A 22,595-nucleotide genomic window follows, 5' to 3' on the forward strand; every position below is an offset into this window, starting at 1 on the left:
TATATACAGTTTCACAACATACTATAAAGAATCGTGTACATTTTAAATGTTTTCTATTCTCTGTCTTTAGGGTGGGTTCACACTCGATGCAACCCAGTGCATTTTACATAAAAAAAATGCATGCACTGCGTTTTCCATATAGACCTCAGTTCACACCAGTGTAGTCAGTTACAGTGCAGTCAACAAAAGTAAAACATGCTGCATTTTTTTGTATGAAATGCACTGAAAACGCACTGGAATGCAATTTTTTTTAATACATTTACGTTTTTTGTTGTAACATGACAAAATGTGGAAAATTTCATGACATAGCACAAAATAGCAATAAAACCATACAAATGAAGAGTCTGACAACACCAATAAGTTGAAATGGTCATTGTAACAAAACATCCCACACTCCGCTTGAGTGCTTTAAAGCGGTTCTCCACCCTAAAGTGAAGTCCCACTGATCGGAACCCTCCCCCCCTCCGGTGTCACATTTGACACCTTTCAGGGGGGAGGGGGGTGCAGATACCTGTCTAAAGACAGGTATTTGAACCCACTTCCGGCCCGGCATTCACGGGCAAAAGACGGGCATTGCGTCACATCCCATCGCCCCCCCCCCTTTGTGTGCTGGGAACACTCGGCTCCCAGCACACAGCGGGAGCCAATCGGCGGGCGCAGTGCGACTCGCGCATGCGCCGTAGGGAACCGGGTAGTGAAGCCGCAGCGCTTCACTTCCTGGTTCCCTCAGCGTGGATGGAGGGGGGAGCAGCAGGGTGACGAGCGATCGCTCGTCATCTGCTGCGATCACCGCTGGACTCCAGGACAGGTAAGTGTCCTTATATTAAAAGTCAGCAGCTGCAGTATTTGTAGCTGCTGGCTTTTAATATTTTTTTTGGGCGGAACATCAGCTTTAATCATATACCGCTTCCTTCCCATCTGAATATAGATATCAGATATTCCAACCGCTGACAACCAAGAACTGGCAGTATTCATTTTGGCTGCTAAACATGAACTATTTATTGAAACACAGGTAACACTCTGGACAATCTCTTTGCATTCAGGGCGGGGTAGACTGTCCAGTCATCAGGGAGAGCTGTTTGAGGAATTCCTTCCTCCTTCCTCACAACAAACACACATACACATCCCAGAATACCCAAGGCAGACAGACACAATAGAACAATGGAATACAGCCCCACCCAAACGACCCAACAGAGAGCACACCATAGTATGAGACAATATGATTTATATATATATATATATATATATATATATATATATATATATATATATATATATATTTATATATACACACACAACATTCCCGTGTGGTTGTACAGCAAGTCTGAATAGTACAGATAAGACTGGGGTTCTCGGTCAACCTGTGCTCCTAATAGACACAAGGTGAACTTAGACATATGGGGCCAGATTCACAAAGAGATACGACGGTGTATCTACAGATACACCATCGTATCTCTGACTTACACTGGTCCTATCTATGCGCCTGATTCATAGAATCAGATACGCATAGATAGGGCTAAGATCTGACAGTGTTACACTGTGTTACACTGTCGGATCTTTTTTTCCATTTAAAAATGGCGCCGGGGGCGTTCCCGCTGATTTACGATAAATAATATTTAAATCAGCGAGATACGCAAATTCACGAACGTACGCGGACCCGACGCAGTCTTCTTACGACGTTTCCGTAGCGGCTTTCCCGGCGTATACTTACTCCTTCTTTTATCAGGCGCAGCCAATGTTAAGTATAGCCGGCGTTCTCGCGTCAAATTTGAATTTTTTAACATCGTTTGCGTGAGTCGTTTTCGAATACCGACGGACGTCGTTTACGTAAGCGTCGAAACCACTGACGTCCTAGCGACATCAGTGGGAGCAATGCACGCCGGGAAATTTCGCGGACGGCGCATGCGCATTTAAATCGGCGCGGGAACGTGCCTGATTTAAATAGTACACTCCCCCTAGCCGCGGAATTTGAATTTAGGATCCGCCGCCGCAAGTTTGGAGGTAAGTGGTTTGTGAATTAGCCACTTTCCTCTCAAACTTGCGGGAGCGGATCTTAAATCACGTAGATCGAGCGGATCTATAGATCCGCTGATCTACGTGAATCTGGCCCAAGAGGTGCATCGCAAGCTGAAACAATGTTTTTCCAGCCTCTCCAAGGGATTCTGGTTTCCACAGGCCCCCCGCCCAAAATGACTCTCGTCACACATCTCCCCATTCGGCAAGGGACTAACACAGGAGGAGACCCCAGATGGGTTGACTCCAAAGTTAGTCAGTAGTTCCAGTCCCCAATGCCAGTATCCATACAGTACCCCAAAAACATTGTCCCAAACAGAGCATTACTTACCCAGTCGACCTCTGCCTCTCTCAGAGAACATAACCGCCACTGGGGAGAAATGCGGACTGGCCCTTCTCCCTGGAGTCCTTTCAGCCACTGGAAAGAAGACAGGGTGGCTGGGCTCACTTTATCATGCTGTTGGGGATCTGGGCCGACTGCCCAGTATCCCTGGAGTATATAGGTGGATACTGCATCCTTTGTAAGTCTAGAGCAGAGGCCAGCAGAACTCTGCTCTGTTGCCAGCTCTTCTGCAATTGATATAAGGAAAGACGGGATGGACAGCCGCACTCCAACAAAAACATAAGGTTGTCTTTATTGTAAAAAATTGATAAAAAATGCACTACAAAACAAGCAGAACACAGGGAAAACAGCCTACGCGTTTCACACTCCGATTAGTGCTTAGTCATGGCAGCCATTTTCATCGGTTAACGGATGAAGCTGACTGATGGTCCGTCGCGCCTACACACCATCGGTTAAAAAAACTATTGTGTCAGAACGCGGTGACGAAAAACACAACGACGTGCTGAAAGAAATGAAATTCAATGCTTCCAAGCATGCGTCGACTTGATTCTGAGCATGCATGGATTTTTAACCGGATTTAAAACAAGATTGCTTTTTTTTCACCTATGGATAAATAACCGATGGGGCCCACACACAATAGGTTTTGACCAATGAAAATGGTCCATCAGACCATTCTCATCGGTTTAACCGATCGTGTGTACGCGGCATAAGATCCGCTTTTAATAAGAAAGAAACAAAAGACAAGGCTGTATAGGAATCGATAACAGTAACCTTGAAGTTATACATAAAGCAAAAGATACACCACTTTGACCAAGCTTGGAGATATTGGGCCAAATCCTCAAAAGGGATACGCAGGCGGAACTGCTGTTCAGCCTGCGTATCCCTGTGCCTATCTTTGGAACTGATCCTCAGAAGCAGTTTTCCAAAGATAGGCAGAAGATCTGACATCTGTAAGACACTTATACTGTCAGATCTTAGGATGCAGTACCGCATCCGCCGCTGGGGGCATTTCGCGTTGAAATGCCGCTTTGCGTATGCAAATGAGGACTTACGGAGATCCACAAAGCTTTTCAGCTTTGTTTTTTCTGCGTAAGTTTACGTTTGCATACGTAAAATTAGGGATGCTTTTACAAAGTGTAAACTAGTTACACCTTGTAAAAACAGACCTTTTTTTCGATCGCCGCTATTTTTTTTAAATTTTGAATTTTATTTTTCGGCGCGTAACTTTTTTTTTACCCGACGCAACTTTATTGTCCCGTCGCAATCCACAAAGCCCGGCGTAACGTAATTTTGCGCGCTGCCCGTCGGGAAAATGACGTCACGAGCATGCGCAGTACGGCCGGCGCGGGAGCGCGCCTCATTTAAATTGTCATCGCCCCCTGCAGAAGAGGACCGCCTTGCGCCGGAGACATTTAAGTTACACGCCCGAAAATTTCTAGGTAAGTGCTTTGTGGATCGGGCACTTAGGTAGAAATTTTTCGCCAGTGTAACTTAAATGGTAAAAGTTAAGTTAGGCTACGTTTTTGTGGATTTGCCCCATTCTTTCCACGTTTTGGATTCAACAGAATTCTTCCAATTAGCAGCAATTAGTCCCAAATCAAGCCCCAGAGGTAGCTGGGCATTGGGATCCAATCAGGTCTGCTTCTGGTGCCAGCTCTCAGAATCGGAAAAACTGCAAAGGAGACGATGAGTCTGCAATACTATTAGTCACACCGGGTATATGTTTTGCTTTCAACCATATATTGAACCTCATACAATGTAAAACTAAGAAACTAAGCAATTTGACAACTTCTGATTTTGAAGAATTAATGGCAAACAATACGCCTTTATTTTCTGCGATTCATAAAAATATTACTCCAGATCACAACCGATACCACCACTGGAAATAATTTTAAAAGAACCAAGTTGCCTGTGATGTCAGTTAGTTTTAGTTTTTTTGTTAGTTTTGCAAGATGGATGCCATTTAGACACACAACAATGGCCAGCCAAATATGTGCCAAAACCTTTTGCGCCAGAGGCATCTGTGAATAGCCCAAGATCATAGGGCCTGATTCAGAAAGAATTTACGTTGGCGTATCTATTGATACGCTGCGTAAATTCTAGGATGCGCCGGCGTATCTTTTTTCTGTATTCAGAAAGCAAGATACGCCGAAATTTGGCTAAGATACGACCGAAGTAAGTCTCTTACGCCGTCGTATCTTAGTTGCATATTTACGCTGGCCGCTAGGTGGCGCTTCCGTAGATTTACACGTTGAATATGGTAATGAGCTAGATACACCGATTCACGAACGTAGTTGCGCCCGGCGTATCTATATAGGTCGTTTGCGTAAGGCGTCGGACCTGCGTAAAGTTACCCCTGCTATATGAGGCGCAGGCAATGTTAAGTATGGACGTTGGGACAGCGTAGAATTTTCCGTTGTTTACGTTGTTTGCATAAGTCCTACGCGAATAGGGCTGTGCGTAACTTACGTACACGTCGTAGGCAGTGTTCGGCGTATATCTAGCCGGCGTGATTTTGACGCGTGCCTTCAGTGCCTCATTTACATGGAGTCACGGATCCTTATACTAAAACACGCCCACCTCCTTCCTATTTTGAATTAGGCGGGCTTACGCCGGCCCATATACGCTACGCCACCAAAACTAAAGGCACAAGTTCTTTCTGAATACAGTACTCGCCTTTCTAAGTTACGGCGGCGTAGCGCATATGACAGTGGAAGACAAAATTCCATGGCAGTGGAGTCAATCATGATGCCCAGGAACTCGATGTTAGTGGAAGGAATTTTTTTTTTTCCTGAGCTAAAGGAATCCCAATGATTTACAGATATCAAAGAAACAGGATAGTCTAAGCAAATAGATGAATTAGCTGAACCAAAAAAAAAAAAAAATCCAAATAATTAATAGAACCACCGTAAGGATAGGATACAGAAAAAAACCCATTGAAAAAAAGATGAAATGGCTTCAAAGTAAAAGTAAGATAAAGAAAAACCCATCGGCATGCTCATATCGTTATTGAAATGGAAACCCAGTGAACTAAAACCTTGAAGATGAACTAGTAGTAGGCGACAAGGTGATCTCACATCTGCTTTGGCTAATAATGAATATTGACCATATTGTCTGACTCAAAAGAGGCGTAGGAAAATTAAGCTTCAAAATCGTTCAAAGATTTGCCTGGGGGGTAGGAAAGGTGATGAATTAGTCGAAAAGAGCCAGGCTCTTTCTTAGGGTCTACTCCCAAAGGTGAGACTCTAAAATTAGTAAAGGGGGGAGATGATGGTCTAGATGGTAAAACACTTACCGTAGGTTCTTAACTACTACACAACCTTCATCGGAAAAACCGGGAACCAAAAAACCTTCCCAGAACCTACTACAAAGCAGTTTCACCATTTTGCTATCTGGATAGATTGCTAACCATGGCAACATTTCTGATAATTGCACTGACGTCTGAGCTTTTAACATTGAAATCTGAGCTGAAGTGGCAGATGCTTTGTGGAAACATCGGCAAGCAGGGTGGGACCTTTCCGAAAGGAATTATGTGGGGAGCTGGGAGGCTTATTCTGAAATAATGGCTTCTGAGAAACCATTAGGTTCAGCCACAAACCTACTTCCTTAATTACCCAGCGTAATGAGGGCTACCGATAGTTTTTGCCTATAATTCTAATTGTACGTATACCAAGAGATGCCTCCAAAATGCCTAAAAGCTTCTGCCACAATATGTAAACAATACATAACAATCCAGAACATTTTTCTGAAAATTTCTCACCCATTACCAAAGCATATATACAATAAGCTTGCAACAAATTCTGGAATGTTCTCGGAATGTCTCTACTTCTTTCTTCTTCTGATCGGTCCATGGCCTTCTTATGTAATTTTGGAAGAAATTCTTTAGATGAAGGCAACAATGACAATATGTCAACATAGTCACCTTTCCAAATTTTCTCCTTAACTGAAGAAGATAGGTGAAAACCTAATGGTGACATTTCACAAAGAAGCACTTTTTCATACTTCTTCTCTTGACAAGGAGGCGAGAGCTGCCTGGTGTAGGGTCATGGGCTCCTTGTACCTCAGGAATAGGCTAAGCTGGTACAGAGATGGGAGGGGAAGAAACTGCAGGTGGGTCTTCTCCCAAACACTGCCCGAGCCACTCCTCACCCCCCCCCCCCCCCAGCTCTCAGCCTTCTATATCAGCCAGCGAAGTAAGGATTCCATGTTGTCAATCGGGGGCACAGGGAGTGTGGTCCATCATCTTCAGGTGGCTGGCAGCATGTGGGAAGAATCCAACTTATAAAGGCTCCAGAATGGCTCAAATGCAGACCTACCAAAAAGCACCAATGAGCTGCTTGTTGCTGTAGGCGAAAACCAAGAAGGAACCAATAGCAACCTGAAAGAGAGGAAAAGGAGAGCAAGGCAAAAATGCACTTTGGGGCATTGCAACGTGACCCGGACAGGGGTATGAATACTTTTTCAAGACACTGTATTCAGCTGATTTCACTTAAAACGTTTATTAGGCTTTAACTGGCTGAGAGACTGAAGAAAGATCAGAGGTGAGAGAGTCATGAATTGTGGGAAAATTCCAAAGGTGTTGAGGTATGGTGGTTACTGCATGTTCCTTTGGACAGCAATAAGTGCTGCTAGCGGATTTCCCTATAACTCCAGATGTATACTTGTTTTGTTATACTATACAGTATAGGAATATGTTATCCTTTTCCCTTTAATCTGAAACTAAAAAAGTTTCTATGCTTTTTTTTATTATTATTATTTTATTTTCAGACTTCAGAATGTCTACATAAGAATATATTTTCTGTTTTTCAGCTTGACCAGATTATAATTGATGACCTGCTCCCTGTAATGAGAGATGATGCACTCCTGTCCTCCCATCCAATTATTGTCACTGTCTCGACCCCTGCAGAGATCACATCTGTCTTTGATGCCATTTCATACAACAAGGTTTCATTTACATTTAATGGATTTTTTTGATATTATTTTATAGTTTATAAATAGAACAAGACCTAAACTGGCAGGCTAATAAATCTGAAATTTGCCAAAGGGGCAGCTGTGCTATTTATAGGATAGTAGATAGGGTAAATATATAAAAAATATATTATTGATATTCACAGTGCTGTACTAAGGTAGCATTGGTGCAAGAACCTAAAAATAACTTATTGTAGACCTGAGATGATTGTTACTTGAAACATCCAGTACTTGATAATAAGTTTTACTGATCATTCTTTGGGCAATAATTGATTGGACAAGTATTTATTTGTTTATTATTTTTTAGGGCTCTGATAAGAATGGCACAGATGTGTCATGACAGTCTCATGCACCAGTCAATAAAATAAATATAGTTCAGTGGTCAGATCTTGCCCACACATCTGACCACAAATTTGTCTGTAGATTTAGGCTGGGTACACACGGGCCGAAAATGGTCGATTCGTCAGGAATCGGCTGAATTTCGGCCTATGTGTACAGCTCCTTGTTCGACATAAACCAGTTTCTTGATGAGCACCCTGCCAAACAAAAAAGCAGGGGGTTAGTCCCCCTGTCAGAACTCAATAGCACAGCAGGGAGGTTGCGTCACTAATTTCAGATTTGTTAGTACGGCGATCAGTACGCTTTTTTGTTTCTACCACTGGGTTGAAGGAAAAAAAATCTTCCTGTGTGTACCCAAACTAAGTAGTAAAATTGGGTACATTACTAGGGTTGGTGTAATATGGCTGCACTACATCATCCCAGGATGTTTTTTTGATACTATTACTGTGTTTCAGGATGCCGGCAGCTGCAGATTCCCTAACCACCAAGAGCCCTAAACAGGAAGCTGTCACATTTAGTATCAGTAGTAATACCGCTGCTAAATGTTTCATTTCCCCTTGCAGTTGGAGGTTTGATATGGCTGAAAAAACATTTATTATGCCCTCTTGCTGAACCTCCAAACAACCAAAATGTTGTTGGAACCAGGCTTTGGACCAAATCTGGAGTTAATCCCTCAGGATAATCCATCTCCATATTATTATTCAGTCATTACACAAAATGTCACACTTCTTAAGGCTTGTTTCACATGGGTGGGCTCAGTAATGCGCATCCCCTTGCTCAGCAGGGGATCTCTCCGCTGAGCCGGCGGATGACAGGTCCTTGTCCACTCTGCTGTTCTCTATGGGGCTGTGAGATGGAAATGGACCGCCTGTCCATTGATCCGATCCGCCGGACGGATGGTGAATGGATCCCCCATCTGTCTGTTTTTGGCAAACAGGATCGAATGCCGGCGGGGGTCCACTGACATCCGGCGCTCCATAGAGAGCTAAAACTGACACGCGTACCTGATCGGACATGTGAAACCATCCTAACTTTTTAAACAGTTAAATGTGCTCAATAATATGTTAGAGGGCAACTTAAAACTATAATTGATGAAAAAGGATAAAAAATCAAAAAAGGAACTCAAAATGATTGTTATTTATGCAGCCTAACTGCATTAAAGTAACAATGTAGAATGCTTCAAATTGGTCTTTAGAGTTACTATGTGCATCTAAAAAAGGAACATGTGCATAAAAAGTATCATTCTATTAGCCTAACATACATTTTTGTCTAGGGTGCGTCCATTTTGAGAATGCTTGAAGGCTGGATTACTCCACAAAAGTTCCAATTAGGATGCCAGGTACAGTTTACAATTATGTTGTAAAAATCTGACATATATAATGTTGGCCACATGTATAAAATTACATCCCTTTGTTTCTTAAAAAAAAAAGATGAAAAACTGAGTATTTACAGAACAAAAACGTATAGATATGGAACACATTAATATTTTTGATGTAAAGAAGTTTACGGCTATAAAATGAGGGTGATATGCAAACATATCTATTCTATCTCCATACATTCCTAACAACATGAGATCAGATGGAAATCACACCTCACTAAACTGCTAAGTAACTCTTCTTTTAAATGTAGCGTTAACTTCACTAACCTAACTGTGTCAGCGCGCTGAAAAAAAGGACTGTGTGCAGCACTTTTTTCAGCACAGTGTGCTGGGACGGAAAACACTGCATTCCAACACTGCTGTGTGAACAGAACATAGAGTTTAGAAAAAAGGGGGTGGAGAGCTGAAGTAACACTCTGCAGAGCTCAGTGAGGAGAGGTCTGAGAGCTGATTCGAGGAAAGAGACACACCCCCCTATACACAGCTCACAGGAACAGAGCTAAGACTAGTTGTCCTTTCAAATACCCTACAATCCTTGCTCCAGAGTTCTTCACTGTGCAACCCTGCCTGACACTGCACAACCTTTGCAAGGAAAACATCCCAGCCAAGTCCGTTGTCTAGTGTTTGAATGTACCACAGTCCCATGTCCCATGCCAATCACAGAAATATGCATCTCCTATAGAGGACAAAGTGAGGAAAAATTATAATTATGTTATGTCCACCGATTTACCCCTATTAAGGGGTGTAAACCATGCACCCCAACACTGACCAAAACTACAATAAGGAATATAGTTCCTAAAACAGCACGTGCTACCAATAGACCATGCTGTTTTAGAAACTTTGGGCCAGATTCACATAGAGCGGCGCAAATTAAGTTACTCCAGACGTATGTCATTTAAGTTCCCATGTCAATTATCACCACCATGAATATGGACCTATTATATATAAAATACAGAAAATCCGGACATCTACCAACCAGGCTATGCGACCCTTAGACCAACCAATATCATCTGGCTTCCATTCAGGTCTTATGCGATTTACAGATACTACCCCTGGGGAGATACTGAAAATTATGAGAGACTTAAAAGCATCATCATATCCGGATGATATCTGTCCCGGGTGGCTCATGAAGGCCAATGCAAAAACATTGGCCCTGGACATTTGCAAAGTTATTAACCTTTCTCTGCAATTAGGTATCGTCCCAGGAAAAATGAAGCATGCCATAGTAACACCCCTTCTGAAAAAGATGGGTCTAGACATAAATGACCCGCTCAATTTCAGGCCCATTTCCGCCATCCCCTTCCTGGCAAAAATCCTAGAGCAAGTAGTCTTCAGGCAGCTACAAAACTATTTTGAGGGGGGTAACCTCTTCCATGACACCCAGTCGGGGTTTCGTCCGGGAAGAGGAACCGAGATATCTGTGCTGGCCATGCAAGAAAGACTATTGACAATCCGTGACGCAGGGGGGTCGGCAGCCCTCATTTTGCTAGACCTCTCCGCAGCATTCGACACTGTCGACTATGATATACTGTTGGACAGATTAAAAAAATCTTTTTGGTCTTAACGGGGTGGTCCTGAGCTGGATACGCTCGTTTCTCCATGAGAGAACACAATGTGTAAATATGGGAACACACCGGTCTACCCCAAGACCTCTGACATGCGGAGTTCCACAGGGGAGTGCTCTATCGCCACTCCTCTTTAACTGCTATGTTCGTCCTCTTGCTGACATCATCCAGAACAATAACTTGGAGTGTCAGCTTTATGCCGATGACACACAAATTCTGGTTGATTCAGCAAGAGGACCTCAGCAGCCAGTTCAGTTGGCGAAATGCCTGGTAGAAATACAGGACTGGATGGCTGGCAATAGGCTTGGACTGAACGCAGCTAAAATTGAAGTTCTATTAATTGGTCCTACTAGCCCCCTATTGCTGGCTGCTTGGCCTCTGTCTTTCGGACCCACACCCATTCTAGCCAAGCAGGTAAAAAACCTAGGAGTCATAATCGATGACACCCTCTCGTTTGTGCCCCACTTCAGAAACATCCTGCGGAATGCCAATTACCATCTAAGGCTCCTCAGAAAAGTAAAACATCTATTCACCCAAAATAACAGATCACTACTTGCCCAGGCTTTTATCCATTCCCGGTTAGACGGGTCAAACGTATTCCTATTGGGTGCCCCGCAGAAATGGGCCCATAAGCTTCAGGTGGTTCAGAACCACACTGCTCGCTTTGTACTCGGTCTAGCGAGAAGAGACCATATTAGCCTAGCCAGGAGATCACTTCATTGGCTCCCTATCGAGCAGAGAGTGATCTTTAAAACGCTCTGTATCTTCTTCCGTGCATACTGGGGACAGGGTCCCAAGTACTTACACAGCTTGGCGGTGCACTATGAACCCTCGCGCCCATTAAGATCCAAGACCCAACATTTAGCCACAGTCATTCCATCTAAACTTTCTTCCATGGGAGGCAAACGACTCCAGAGTAGGGGTGCCATGCTGTGGAATGCCCTCTCCTTGGAATTTAAGATGACACCTAACCTGCTCCTCTTCAGAAAAAAACTAAAGACGGAACTGTTCATCCAGGCCTATGGATAAGTTTATATTCTTTTCCCTCTCACAGTCCACCCCCTCATTGAAGGGGCCACTTGCCTCTCTAATAACTATGATGTCTTCTACCCCTCCTCTAGTATCCACACTGTTCCTTTTTTCTTTTATATTTTTTCTCATACACTTCAAGGCTCTTTCCTCTTGCTCCCCTAAGGGCTGGATACCCTTTCCTTTCACCGCCCTCTCTTCTCTTTTCTCTCTCTTCTTCACCACGGATTGATTCAAAGTTACATCTCACCAGCGGCGCTTAGACGCTCACTTCACAGTGGGCATTTGGCGCCTAATTAAGCTCAAAAATCAATTAATCAATCAATATGAAATAATGAATGAATGAAGCCGCTCTGTAAAGAACTCAGAAACAGGGCAGAAGGTTAGTAATTTGGTGTGCAAGTTACACTAAGGGAGAAAGGGGTATATTTTAAAGGCAATTTGTTAAGCAGGCCTTCTTGTATTAAAATCTAAAGCACAATAAAAGTGGATATGCACCTTCATTGGACTAAAAGTAAAAATAAACCCTGTTTGCCGCGTGCACACGACCATTTTTCATGTCATGGACATGATTCTTGCCAAGCCTGCCTTGCATACACACGATCGTGAAAAAAAAATGCTCGAGCAAAGCGCGGTGACGTACTGCGGCACTATAAAGGGGAAGTTCCATTCGGATGGCGCCAGCCTTTGGGCTGCTTTTGCTGATTTCGTGTTAGTAAAAGTTTGGTGAGAGATGATTCACGCTTTTCAGTCTTCATGCTTTTCAGTCTGTTACAGCGTGACAAATGTGCTATCTCCATTACCAATGCTAATTTTACCAGAACGCCGCCCCCCCCCCCTAATTTCCATGTGGCGAGCCAGACTCCTAGGTTTCTATGAGGTTTTTTTTTTGGAAGCACATGATTAGAGCCTGCGCCCCAAACCCATCTACTTGTGACATTAGCAAATCAATATTTGCTATTGTCCTCCGGCTTCTCCTCCTGGCCAATTAGGACAGGAGGCGGATCTTAAGACCGGATTAGCTGGGAGGAGAAGCTGCGATTGTGGATAGGGTGAGTGCAGACCTGGCGGGGGGTTTGAGTACCAGCCACCACTGGTTGCAAGGATTTTAGGATTTAGAGAAACTATGTTGCAGATTCCTACCTTTTGTTATTCTGAAGGAATAGCTATTTGTTTGTCTGTGTCCATGTTCTGAGTTAATCTGTATGGGAGTTTTTTTTTTTAATTATCAATCAGCTGGGGTCTAATAAAGATAGCTACAGGGTCTGCAGCCCTTTAGATGTAATTTACCTTTAAAAGTTTCACACAAAAAAAAAATGTTTTCATTGCAGGGGATGCCAAAAATCTGATTTGTTTCTTAGTGCAAACTTCTGGGAAAATAAGTAAGCCAATCACAGAAGCAGGAAATTACATATCTGGAGAGCGTTCTGTACACTATCTGTGTGTACATATTTATCCATATTGCATTGCGTTTTACAAAAAATAAAAGCGCTGCAGATTGAAAAGGAAAGATAATTTTTAAAAACAATCAATCACAATATGACTTGTGTTGCAATTCTATGTGTTATTTTTTTTTTTTTGCTTTGTTTTTTTTCACGAAAGTGAAGTTACACTTTAAAATATTCTATTGATTTTCATTCCTTAGAAATACCTTGAAAGATACCATTTTGATAATGCGAAAACAGATGACTTCTGGAATTCTCTGGCAGAGGTAAAAACCACATGAACATGTTGCTTATGAACATCATTGGTCAACTCGAGGTGAGCAGCTGGGTTCACCAAAGGTGTTTACATATAACTTTGGTGTTGGCTCAACTATCCTATTTTCACCTATATTACGGATCTAAGGGTCTCATATATATTTCCTTCAGGACTGTTTTCCGTGTACTTTTCGTATCTTCATTTTCTGATTGCATTTTTATTTTTACACTGGAGATTAGGATTTATCTCCGTTTGGAGCACATTAATGCACGGCAGGACTGCACTGGATCTGGACCTTCCTAGAGTGCAGACTTGCTCATTAAGGACTGTCCTTGTATTGGTCTCACTGTTATATGTTTTATAATATTGTTTTCACCAAATAATATTTTCACTAGTCACTCATAAATATTACTGTCCATTACATACTCCCTGTCCCACACCTTACAGCGCAAGTATTGCAATTTAATCTATAGTTGACAAGTGAAAACTTTTTTTGCAGGCCAGTCTCCCTGTGGGATGGCCTGTCCTGTGACAAAGTCAGTTGGGTGTTAAGGGTTTGAAAGTGTAAATATATATATTTAAAGCAGAGTTCTAGCTTGTTTTTTTTCTTTTAAAAACACATTATACATTATGAAATAAATATTAATAGCAGGTTTTCAGATTTGTTTTCTATTTAAAAAACTCTGCTCTCCTCATCGCTCCCATCTTCAGTGCAGGCATCTGAAGCCCATTTATTGCCACTTCGGGGATATGGTGCTGCTGACTCCCAATCTCGTGCATGCACAGTGTGTACAAAGCGAGGTACAGCAGAAGCAGAACATTTAGTTTCTCAAATAAGGAAAAAAGCTCAAAGGGGTTGTAAACCCTCATGTTTTTTCACTTTAATGCATCCTATGCATTAAGGGGAAATAACTTCTGGTAGTGATCGTGTGTGGGCCCCATCGGTTATTTATCCGTCAGTTAAATAAATAGGAACTTGTTCTAAAGTTATCTGATGGTTAACTAACTGATAGAAAAAAACGATCGTCTGTGGGCACGTCCATGGGTTAAAAATCCACGCATGCTCAGAATCAAGTCGACGCATGCTCGAAAGCATTGAACTTCTTTTTTCTCAGCACGTCGTTGTGTTTTACGTCACCGCGTTCTGACACGATCGTTTTTTAACCGATGGTGTGTAGGCACGACTGATGAAAGTCATCTTCATCGGATATCTGATGGAAAAATCCATCAGACTATTTTCATCGGATGAACCGATCTTGTGTACAGGGCATAATAGTCAACTGGAAATCCTTTAGCCACTTCTCTTCTCCTTACCTCCTCCTTACCTCCCACAGCTTTACACACAGCTATGGACTCCACTTTGATTTTATGCAGGACTAAAATATAATAAGGTTCAGTTCACTAATGCATTACAATTTAATTACACCCATTCGATTTTAGATGACTAAAATTAGTTTAAGTTGCCTAAAATGTACTGGAGACTTTAGTCGACTAAAACGTAGGACATTTTAGTCAACTAAAATGTACTGGAGATTTAGTCGACTAGATACAACTAAAACGGGACTAAAACTAAAATGCCATTTTAGTCCTAAGACTAATGCTGCGTACACACGACCGTTTTTCGGGTTAAAAAAAATTACGTTTTTAAGGGTCTAAAAAAAACAAATTTTATTTCAACCCGATCATTAAAACGGTCTTGCATACACACGATCGTGAAAAAAATGCTCTAGCAAAGCGCGGTGACGTACAACACGTACGACAGCACTATAAAGGGGAAGTTCCATTCGCATGGCGCCACCCTTGGGGCTGCTTTTGCTGATTTTGTGTTAGTAAAAGACGATTCGCGCTTTTCTGTCTGTTACTGCGTGATGAATGTGCTTACTCCATTACGAACGCTAGTTTTACCAGAACGAGTGCTCCTGTCTCATAACTTGCTTCTGAGCATGCGTGTTTTTTTCACGTCGTTAAAGCCCATTTTTTACAACCTTAAAAACGACAACCTTAAAAACGTTGTGAAAAAGCATGTTCGAAATTTTTAATAGCCATTTTTTAGATTGTGAAAAATGCTCTGGAGCCCCCACACGATCATTTTTAATGACACTAAAAAAAAAATCATTTTTTAGAACCCGAATAATGGTCGTGTGTACGCGCCATCAGACTAAAACTAAATCGAAATTTTCTGCCAAAATGAACACTACCTAACATAGTCCTAACATATTACCTATATTAGGGAGACAGTGCTGCTCATCCAGAGATACAGTACATCAAGTGAGCATTTCCCCTAGGACTTGCAGGGTCACCTGGTAAAAATTTGATGAAACAAAAAATGAATGCAGCCACCACATGTAAAGACTGGTAACCTGCAATATATTACATTTTTGTTTTGGGGTTTAGATACTCTTTAACAGGAATAGATTGTAACAAAATACCATTTTCTTTTAGGCAAGCGGTGAGCCAGTAAAAGAAGTAATGGATACCTGGACTAGACAGATGGGTTATCCCGTGCTTAATGTTTCATCAGGAAATACTGTTACACAGGAAAGGTTTCTTTTGGATTATGAAGCAAATCCATTAAACCCCCCTACAAGTTTCAAGTGAGTATTATATCTGAATTTCTATTTCAACGTAAATAGATGGCAGCAGCATAGCACCACTCGTGGGTAGATGAGAATCAGGGCATCTAGCAAAAGAAATAAAGGGTTTATTTCTCAAAATCAAGAAAATATAATCATTAAAGGACTAGGAAGAGACTGCAGAAATCAAAAAGCCCCCTTGATTCTATCTTTTTTTTATCCTCCCTTTCTTTTACTGCCCCCATCCATTAGCATTTTTTTTTCTGGGAGGGTGCATGTGATTAGCACAGGGCCAATCAGCACTGTCTAGACAGAGGATCAAGGGTCATGCAGCCTCATAGGACAGTCAGAGGAGAAAGAAAACTCTTCCTACAAGCTTTAACTAGTGCTAGGCCAGACACTGATAGAAGTCACAAGACTGCTATATACTGTTGATGAGAAAAGGTATAAAGCAGTTTATATTTACAAAAATAATTGCATGTCCATGTTCTGTGTACTGTGGGAGTCCAGATAAAGTGAATGCAGGGTCCTGGGTTTAGCAACACCTTAAAGTGATTGTAAAGTCTGAGTTTTTTTTCCCAATAAAAATAACAAACATGTCTATACTTATATTCTCTGTGCAGTGTTTTTTCACAGAGCAGCCCAGATCGTCCTCTTTCGGGTCCCTCTGCTGTGTTCTTGGCCACACGCTCTTGTTGAGTGCCCCCACAACAAGCAGCTTGCTATAGAGGCACCCTAGTGGAGTCACAGCTCTGCGTGTTCATTCAGACACACGGAGCTGCGGCCCGGCCCTGCCCACTCTATTTCCTGACACATATCTAAAAAATAAATAAATATTTACTTTAGGAAAGTAGGCAGAGGCATGCAAATTATTCCCTTACATTCCAATGACCAAACGTAATTCCACATCAAAATGGTATTTTGAAAAATCTGTTGTCAGGTGTTGCTTACACATTCCTGGAGCAGATCCCTACAGTTGAATATTAGGACAGCTCTGGCATTTCCGATTGTGACAAAACTTGCTGCCCCTTCCTGCCTTCTACATATTGCTGGGCAGTGAATCAGCTTGTCCATAGTAATTGGGTAATAGGAATGTATTAGGGGAAGGGGGTGGGGGGGTAGCCGCAAGCTCCGACTACCCGTGTTTTGACCATAAAAGCAAGGTCTTCGTTTCTTTAGCACAATGCGCACACTTTACTGGAGCTTAATGGAATGCATTATATATTTGTGTTGCTATATGAATGGCTGCCCCGAAACACAACACAATGCACCCATGCTGTAGCACATTACAATGCACCCTAAAACTTTCATGGCAGAAAGATAATAAAAGCAGGATCCCAATTAAAAATTAGATGTGGTAACGAATTGCTCCTTAATTTAAGTACTTTGCAGGAAGTGCATTACTGCAGTGCAATATCGCCTGAAAAGGCTGTTAAAGGCTGTGGCAGTTTAACAGTTTAAATTGCCACATTTTTTTAACTGAGACCAGTTGAAACGTTTCAGTTATTGTAGAAGGTTTTGTTCCGCCATGTGTTTGGCATGATTCATGTAATCCAGTGCAAAAAGCTTTGAATTATTTTTAGGCAAAATAATGTGACCTACATCAATCATTGCACAATCCAAAAGCATGTGTTCAAACCGTCTACAATGAAGTGTTCCCAGCCAATCAAGATACATAAATGATTACACTGCCATTGCAAGGGTTATGGAAAGCTATACAGACAAAAGGGTATTGGATTGTTTGTTTTGGAACAATCCTGTCTTTCTTTGTTAAAGGCAAACTATAATTGTGGGGGAAAAAAGCATTTGATCCCCTGCTGATTTTGTACGTTTGCCCACTGACGAAGAAATTATCAGTCTATAATTTTAATGTTAGGTTAATTTTAAAAGTAAGAAACAGAATAACAACATACAGTACATATCCAGGAAAACGCATTTCAAAAACGATATAAATTGATTTGCATTTTAATGAGTGAAATAAGTATTTAATCCCCTATTAATCAGCAAGTATTCTGGCTCCCAGGTGTCTTCTCTACAGGTAACGAGCTGAGATTAGGAGCATTCTGTTAAAGGGAGTGCTCCTAATCTCAGCTTGTTACCTGTAAAAAAGACACCTGTCGACAGAAGCAATCAGATTCCAATCTCTCCACCATGGCCAAGACCAAAGAGTTATCCGAGGATGTCAGGGACAAGAGTGTAGATCTACACAAGGCTGGAATGGGCTACAAGACCATCGCTAAGCAGTTTAATGAGAAGGTGACAACAGTTGGTGCGATTATTCGCAAATTAAATAAACACAAAATAACTTTCAATCTCTCTCGATCTGGGGCTCCATGCAAGATCTCACCTTGTGATCATGAGAACGGTGAGCAATCAGCCCAGAACTACACAAGAGAATTTTGTCAATGATCTTAGGGCAGCTGGGAACATAGTCACTGAGTAAACAATTGGTAACACGCTACACCGTGAATGACTTAAATTCTTCAGCGCCCGCAAGGTCCCCCTGCTCAAGAAAGCACATGTACAGCTTGCTAATGAACATCTGAAGGATTTAGAGGAGAGAACTGGGTGAAAGTATTGTGGTCAGATTAGACCAAAATCAAGCTCTTTGGCATAAACTCAACTTGCCGCGTTTGGAGGGGGAGGAATGCTGCCTATGACCCCAAGAACACCATCTCCACCATCAAACGTGGAGGTGGAAATATTATGCTTTGGGAGTGTTTTTCTGCTAAGAGGACAGGACAACTTCACTGCATCAAATGGACGATGGACGGGGCCATGTACAGTAAAATCTTGGGTGGGAACCTCCGCGCCTCAGCCAGGGCATTGAAAATGGGTCACGAATGGGTATTCCAGCATGACAATGACCCAAAACACACGGCCAAGGCAACAAAGGAGTGGCTAAAAAATAAGCACATTAAGGTCCTGGAGTGGCCTAGCCAGTGTCCAGACCTTATTCCCATAGAAAATATGTGGAGGGAGCTGATGATTCAAGTTACCAAATGTCAGTCTCGAAACCTTAATGACTTGCAGAGGATCTGCAAAGAGATGTGGGACAAAATGTTTCCTGAGATGTGTGCAAACCTGGTGGCCAACTACAAGAAATGTCTGACCTCTGTGATTGCCAACAAGGGTTTTTTTTCCACCAGGTACTAAGTCAAGTTTTGCGAAGAGGTCAAATCAAATACGTATTTCACTCATTAAAATGCAAATCAATTTATAACTTTTTTGAAATGCGTTTTTCTGGATATTTTTGTTGTTATTCGGTCTCTCACTGTTAAAATAAACCTACCATTAAAATTATAGACTGATCATTTTTTTGTCAGTGGGCAAACATACAAAGTCATCAGGGGATCAAATACTTTTTTCTCTCTCACTGTATACAGCAGGGCTCAAAATTTCAAGTCCTGAGCTACTAGCCAGGCCTCAAGGCATACTCGCCACCAACTGCCCCGCCCAACCCCTACCATGTCCCGCCCCTAATCCCGCCCCTAGACACGCCCTCATAAATCCCATGAAATGACACTTAGATGTTTTATGTAGAATTAAGTTATAAAAATAAACATTAACAACAACTTTATCCGTGCCCAAAAATGCAGCCTGCCCATGTCTACCAATGCAGCCAGTGCAGCAAAATGTCCCCAGTGCAGCAAAATGTCCCCAATGCAGAAAAATGTCCCCATTTTGCAGCCAGAGTCCCCCACTTTGCAGCCAGAGTCCCCCACTTTGCAGCTAGAGTCCCCATTTTGCAGCCAGAGTTCCCCCACAATTGCAGCCAGAGTTCCCCCACAATTGCAGCCAGAGTTCCCCCACAATTGCAGCCAGAGTTCCCCCACATCTGCAGCCAGAGTTCCCCCACATCGCAGCCAGAGTTCCCCCACATTGCAGCCAGAGTTCCCCCACATCTGCAGCCAGAGTTCCCCCACATCTGCAGCCAGAGTTCCCCTACATTGCAGCCAGAGTTCCCCCACATTGCAGCCAGAGTTCCCCCACATTGCAGCCAGAGTCCCCCACTTTGCAGCCAGAGTCCCCATTTTGCAGCCAGAGTCCCCCCACATTGCAGCCAGAGTCCCCCCACATTGCAGCCAGAGTTCCCCCACATTGCAGCCAGAGTTCCCCCACAATTACAGCTGGAGTTCCCCCACAATTACAGCCGGAGTCCCCCCAATTACAGCCTACCTGTGCTGGGTAGGAGAGGAGCCGGAGCCAGAGCCGCCACCTGGTTGTTCAAACTGCAGGGAACATAACAGCTTTCAATTCAATAGCTGTGTTCCCCGCTGCGCGCGTCATATACAGCCCCTTCCCCCCTTGTCCGGGAAACATCCCAATCCTGGGATGGGTAATCTGTCTATCAAAGTGCCGGACAAGGGGAAGGGGCTGTATATGACACACGCGGCGGGGAACACAGCTATTAAATTGAAAGCTGTAATGTTCCCCGCGCTCTGAACAACCAGACAGCGGCGGCGGCGACTCTCCTCTCCTTGCTCACCCCCCCTGCTCCCAGGCAGCCCACACATGCAAAATGCGAGCAGGTGAGTGTAAATTTTGAGGGCTGGTATACAGTATACACCAGGGGTCACCAAACTTTCTAAACAAAGGACCAGTTTACTGTCCTTCAGACTTTAGGTGGGCCGGACTGTGGTCAGTGGGAGTAGAAAATGCCCAGACATCAGTGCCCCATAATTGGTTTTAATGGAAGGAATAGTGCCCCATTGTCTATCAATAAGAATAGTGCCCAGTAGTGTCAGTAGGGGGAATGGTGCTCCATCATTGGTGTCAGTTGGTGTAATTATGTCCCATGGGCCAAATAAAGGCAAGCAAAGGGCGACATGCGCTCCCCGGGCCACAGTTTGCAGACCGCTGGTATATGCGACCATTATTTTGCAAATAAACATCCTGTACATGACAATGGATTCCCAGAGCCTATGGATTAGCTAAATAAACTATACAGCAGTGGATACTCACCTTGAGACACTGTATATTTTATTGAAACTTCTGACTGAGCCCTACCATATGGGATAAGTCACTTGGATGGGTCACTGCTGATTAATCATCCACGTCTTGGTGTAACTTGAGCTATGTAGTCTGTAAACAACCAGCAGTAAATATTCTTAATTTTAATAAAAAATATATATTTTTGTGTTACAATAATATAATAATAAATAAAGAGATGTTATTCAAAACTACTACACATTTCCTTATGGGAACAATGAGAGATCCTCTAAAGCAGGGGTCTCCAAATGTTCTGAACAAAGGGCCAGTTTAATCATAAAGACTTTGAGGGGGCCAGATTGTGGCCAGTGGGAGTAGACCATATTCCCTGGTGTCAATGGGAGTAAAAAATGCCCCATCGTTGGGTTAAGTTTGAGGAATATTGCCCCATTGTTGTTATGAGGGGAAGAAAAAGTGCCCCATCATTGCTATCATTGGGAGGAATAGGGCCTTGCAGTTGGTGTCAGTGGGAGGAATAGTGTCCCATCATTGGTGTTAGTGGGAAGAATAGTGCTCCATTGTTGGGGTCAGTGGTAGGAAATTATGCCCCACTGTTGGTGTAGAAGGAATACTGCCTTGTATTAGTGGGCCTGATAGGGCCTAAATGGCCCTATAAAGGCAGGCAAAAGGCCACTAGAGACCACTGCTCTAAAGATTATGTTTGTACAAATTCAGCTTTCAGCATGTTAGGATACCTTTAGTGCCGGTTCACACTACAGCCACATGAAAGTCGGCACGACTTTGCGAGGCAACTTGAGGCAACTTAAAGGCAACTTCGAGGCAACTTCGAGGCAACTTCGAGGCAACTTCAAGTCGCCTTCAGGACAGGCAACTTTGCCAGTGGCCAATCAAACAATAATCAGTGGGAGGGAGGGGTTTGCGTGAGAAAACTATCTTCTCTTCCTGTAAAGTTGCTTCAGTTAGGAAAGGGGATCCGACTTTGGAGGCGACTTCCATTGAAATCAATGGGTACAAGTCGCCTTGAAGTAGTACAGGAACCTTTTCTGAAGTCGGAGCGACTTCAGTAGTGTGCATTAAGATGGCTCTCATTCACTTTAATGTAATTTCTCATGTCGCGCGACTTGGGGCGACACAAGTTGGATCCCAAGTCGCGGTAGTGGGAACGGGCACTTACACAGATGGCTTTAGCGTATTTGATATTGATGAAGAATAAAAGATAAACAGACACAATTTTCCAACCTGTCTAATAATTAATCATTGCCAGGTTGCAACTGTTTCTTTCCTATACTGTCAACCTGTTGCTTGGCTATGTCAAATCATTTATATATTCCTATCATCATGACATAATCATGCTAAGCATCTTAGAGGGTAGCAAAATAGATGAATATAGAAATGCGTTGTGACGAATATTAGTCTAGCAGAATTACACTTCTAAAGTCAAACTCCAAAAATGTTGATTACAATTGGGCTTATTCAACAAAACAGTGCAAAGTGATTTGCAAGTGTGCAAATGCAAGAATCAATGAAGCATGAATTACTGCAACTTGCATAATGATCTTCACCTCAATGAATAATCTGTACTGGTTGTATAGGAGATGTGGTGTTATGTTCATCTACTAAGTTTTCTCGCTGATTTTGTTATTACTTTCTTAAATAAATTTCAGCACATTGTAAAAAGATTATCAACATGCATTCAAATGTTTCACACAATTTTAATATACTGCAACTCCCTC

General features: G+C 42.6%; 1 protein-coding gene across 1 annotated transcript in view; it reads left to right on the plus strand.

The window, feature by feature from the left end:
- Positions 1-22,595, plus strand: part of LOC120917761 (glutamyl aminopeptidase) — a 97,424-nt gene that overhangs the window by 28,684 nt on the left and 46,145 nt on the right. The window contains exons 7-10 of the mRNA XM_040329274.1: positions 7,166-7,300; positions 8,937-9,002; positions 13,281-13,346; positions 15,779-15,930. Of these exons, the coding sequence (XP_040185208.1) occupies positions 7,166-7,300; positions 8,937-9,002; positions 13,281-13,346; positions 15,779-15,930 (419 nt within the window). The remainder of the gene's footprint in view (positions 1-7,165; positions 7,301-8,936; positions 9,003-13,280; positions 13,347-15,778; positions 15,931-22,595) is intronic.

Source organism: Rana temporaria, chromosome 1 (genome assembly GCF_905171775.1).
Source record: "Rana temporaria chromosome 1, aRanTem1.1, whole genome shotgun sequence".
NCBI classification, from domain to species: Eukaryota; Metazoa; Chordata; class Amphibia; order Anura; family Ranidae; genus Rana; species Rana temporaria.